This window comes from Priapulus caudatus, unplaced genomic scaffold (assembly GCF_000485595.1).
Source record: "Priapulus caudatus unplaced genomic scaffold, Priapulus_caudatus-5.0.1 Scaffold2601, whole genome shotgun sequence".
Lineage (NCBI taxonomy): Eukaryota > Metazoa > Priapulida > Priapulimorpha > Priapulimorphida > Priapulidae > Priapulus > Priapulus caudatus.
This window is the reverse complement of record NW_014579662.1, coordinates 28,643-31,097: the sequence shown is the minus strand read 5'-3', so window position 1 is coordinate 31,097 and position 2,455 is coordinate 28,643. Positions and strand designations below refer to the sequence as shown.

At 39.0% G+C, this 2,455-nt stretch overlaps 1 protein-coding gene across 1 annotated transcript in view; it reads right to left on the bottom strand.

The window, feature by feature from the left end:
* Positions 1-955: 955 nt before the first annotated feature.
* Positions 956-2,455, bottom strand: part of LOC106818868 (cysteine proteinase-like) — a gene marked incomplete at its 5' end in the record, with an annotated part of 29,106 nt that continues 27,606 nt past the window's right edge. Inside the window, one exon of the mRNA XM_014823539.1 lies at positions 956-1,201. Within this exon, the coding sequence (XP_014679025.1) occupies positions 1,048-1,201 (154 nt within the window). The remainder of the gene's footprint in view (positions 1,202-2,455) is intronic.

The window sequence follows — 2,455 nt, the reverse complement described above, 5'->3', positions numbered from 1 at the left end:
TAATAAAGGGCCCTGCCGCACAGATAAAGCATCTAATAAAGGGCCCTGCCGCACAGATAAAGCATCTAATAAAGGGCCCTGCCGCACAGATAAAGCATTTAATAAAGGGCCCTGCCGCACAGATTTACATGCGAATGAAAAGCTGGAGACCTGTGTTCGCGCATGGCCCAATATCTGCCAAACACGATAATATTGTGTTGAAATTATACAAGATACAGGATAATCTCAGTTGTCATCGCATAATACTTCTCATAATACATCTCATAATACAAGATTCTTAGGAGCATCATGATATGGATTATGCTGTGATTACGCTGTGACCAGTAGGTAAAAGGCGGCTACATAGTCGGTGATATATGGGTCTGGCTGTATAGATGTCGTTAAGTGTGCGTCAATAATATGTCTTATATGTAGCAATAATATGTCTTATATGTATCAATAATATGTGTCAATAATATGTCTTATATGTATCAATAATGTGTATCAATAATATGTCTTATATGTATCAATAATGCGTATCAGTAATATGTCTTATATTTATCAATAATATGTCTTATTATGTATAGTTTTCAGATGCGGACGATCGCTTGTTTACTTGGTTGTGTTTTGTTAATTTTTTTAGTTTAATTTTAAATCAGTATGGTGAGATTCAGTCCTTACTCTCTGCTTCCTGCCTGAGCGAGCGTTTCTGCTCGCATTGTTCTCTTCATTAAATCATTTCATTGTTACATGTCTGCTCTGGAATTGTATTGATGTTATATATGATATAGTGGGAAAGCTATCAAAATGCATGGGATAATTTCTCGATCTGTACTTACTTAGTACTAAATCAGTACCCAATTAGTACTCAATCAGTACTCGATTAGTACTCAATTAGTACTTCATTAGTACACAATTATCAATAGTGACTCAAAAATACGTATAAATACTCATTAATACAACATTTTACAAACGATTAGAGACCGAATGAAATAAAACACTTGATATTTTTCGTATATTATACATATTATATAAATCGTCGTTGATATAACATTCACGCGTTACACATTATACTATAACATTTGCATTTTTAAGACCTAGCATGATTGTCGACGCCATCTTTGTTCCCTGCATCAGGATAGGCTGGAATATTGCCTGGCAGATGTTACACTCCAGCTTCTTCACTAGAGCGTAGCCTCCCGCACCCCAGTCCAGACCCCAACTGGAAACGAAAACGATCAAACAACATACGTTTAATTACGATATAGCATTAAGATAACGGGTTAAATGATGCTTTTTTTTTAAATATTAGTGTACATTTTACTGACATTTGGTAGCAAATTACAGTAAGACCAAAAGAATTCGTATTTTAGGGTGAAAAAGAAAAATAAAAAACAGCATCAACAACATGGCGGCGGCCGTGCAGCATCAACAACAGCAGCAGCCCGTCGTTGACATGTCGTTACTATGAGCTGTGGTGACAGATTGCGACACTGGCGGCCGTGTGTTGTTGCCTCCCGTGACTGCAGGAGACAGGGTAACCTTGGCAGGTTGTGAGGTTGTTTACACTCCGCCCGTGTTCTTTCTCTTTTTTCACTCCTTACTGAGGTTGTGTACACTGCACGGGACTACACTAAGGAACGAACGCTGTCTTCGTTTGTTCTCTCTCGTTTTCTCTTTTTTCTTTCCTTTTTTTCTTTCCTTTTTTCATCTTTTTTTATTTCATTTTCTCTTTTGTTTCTATCATATTCCCTCTTTTCGCTTTCCTCTTTTATCGTTTTTCTTTCGTTTCTTTTTCTCTCTTTTTGCCTTCCGCTCGCCTTTCGCTCTCTCTCCCTCTCATCACTCTCTCGCTCTCGCTCCGTCTCTACTTCTATGTCTTTGTATTTGTTGACTCCCGTGACTGGAGGAGACAGAGTGACCTTGGCAGGTTGTGTTTGAGATCTGCCTGTAACTGCACGAGACTACGCTAAGCAACGAACGCTGTCTTCGTTAGTTCTCTCTCGTTCTCTTTTTATCTTCTTTTTGTTTTGTTTTATATTTCTTTTTTTTCTGGTATTTCCTCTTTTCGTTTTCCCGTTTTATATTTTTTCTTTCGTGTCTTTTTATTTTTTTGCCTTTCGCTCTCCTTTCTCTCTCCCTCTCTCACCCTTTCTCATCACTCTCTCGCTCTCGCTCCGTCTCTCTCTCGCTCTCGCTCCGTCTCTTTCTCTGTCTGACCTATCCGACAGGTTTCATGTTAAGTCGGTACCTACATAGCTTGCTTCTGCTATCGTCGATATTTGCTGACATTTAACAGTCAGATCACGTATATTATACGAGGCACGTGGATAGAGAAAGCCGGTCAATGCCATTGGCACCTACGTACATGTTTCCACTAATAAGTGAAAACATAAGGTCTCTCTCTCTCTCTCTCTCTCTCTCTCTCTTTCTCTCTCTCTCTCTCTCTCTCTCTCTCTCTCTCTCTCTCTCTCTC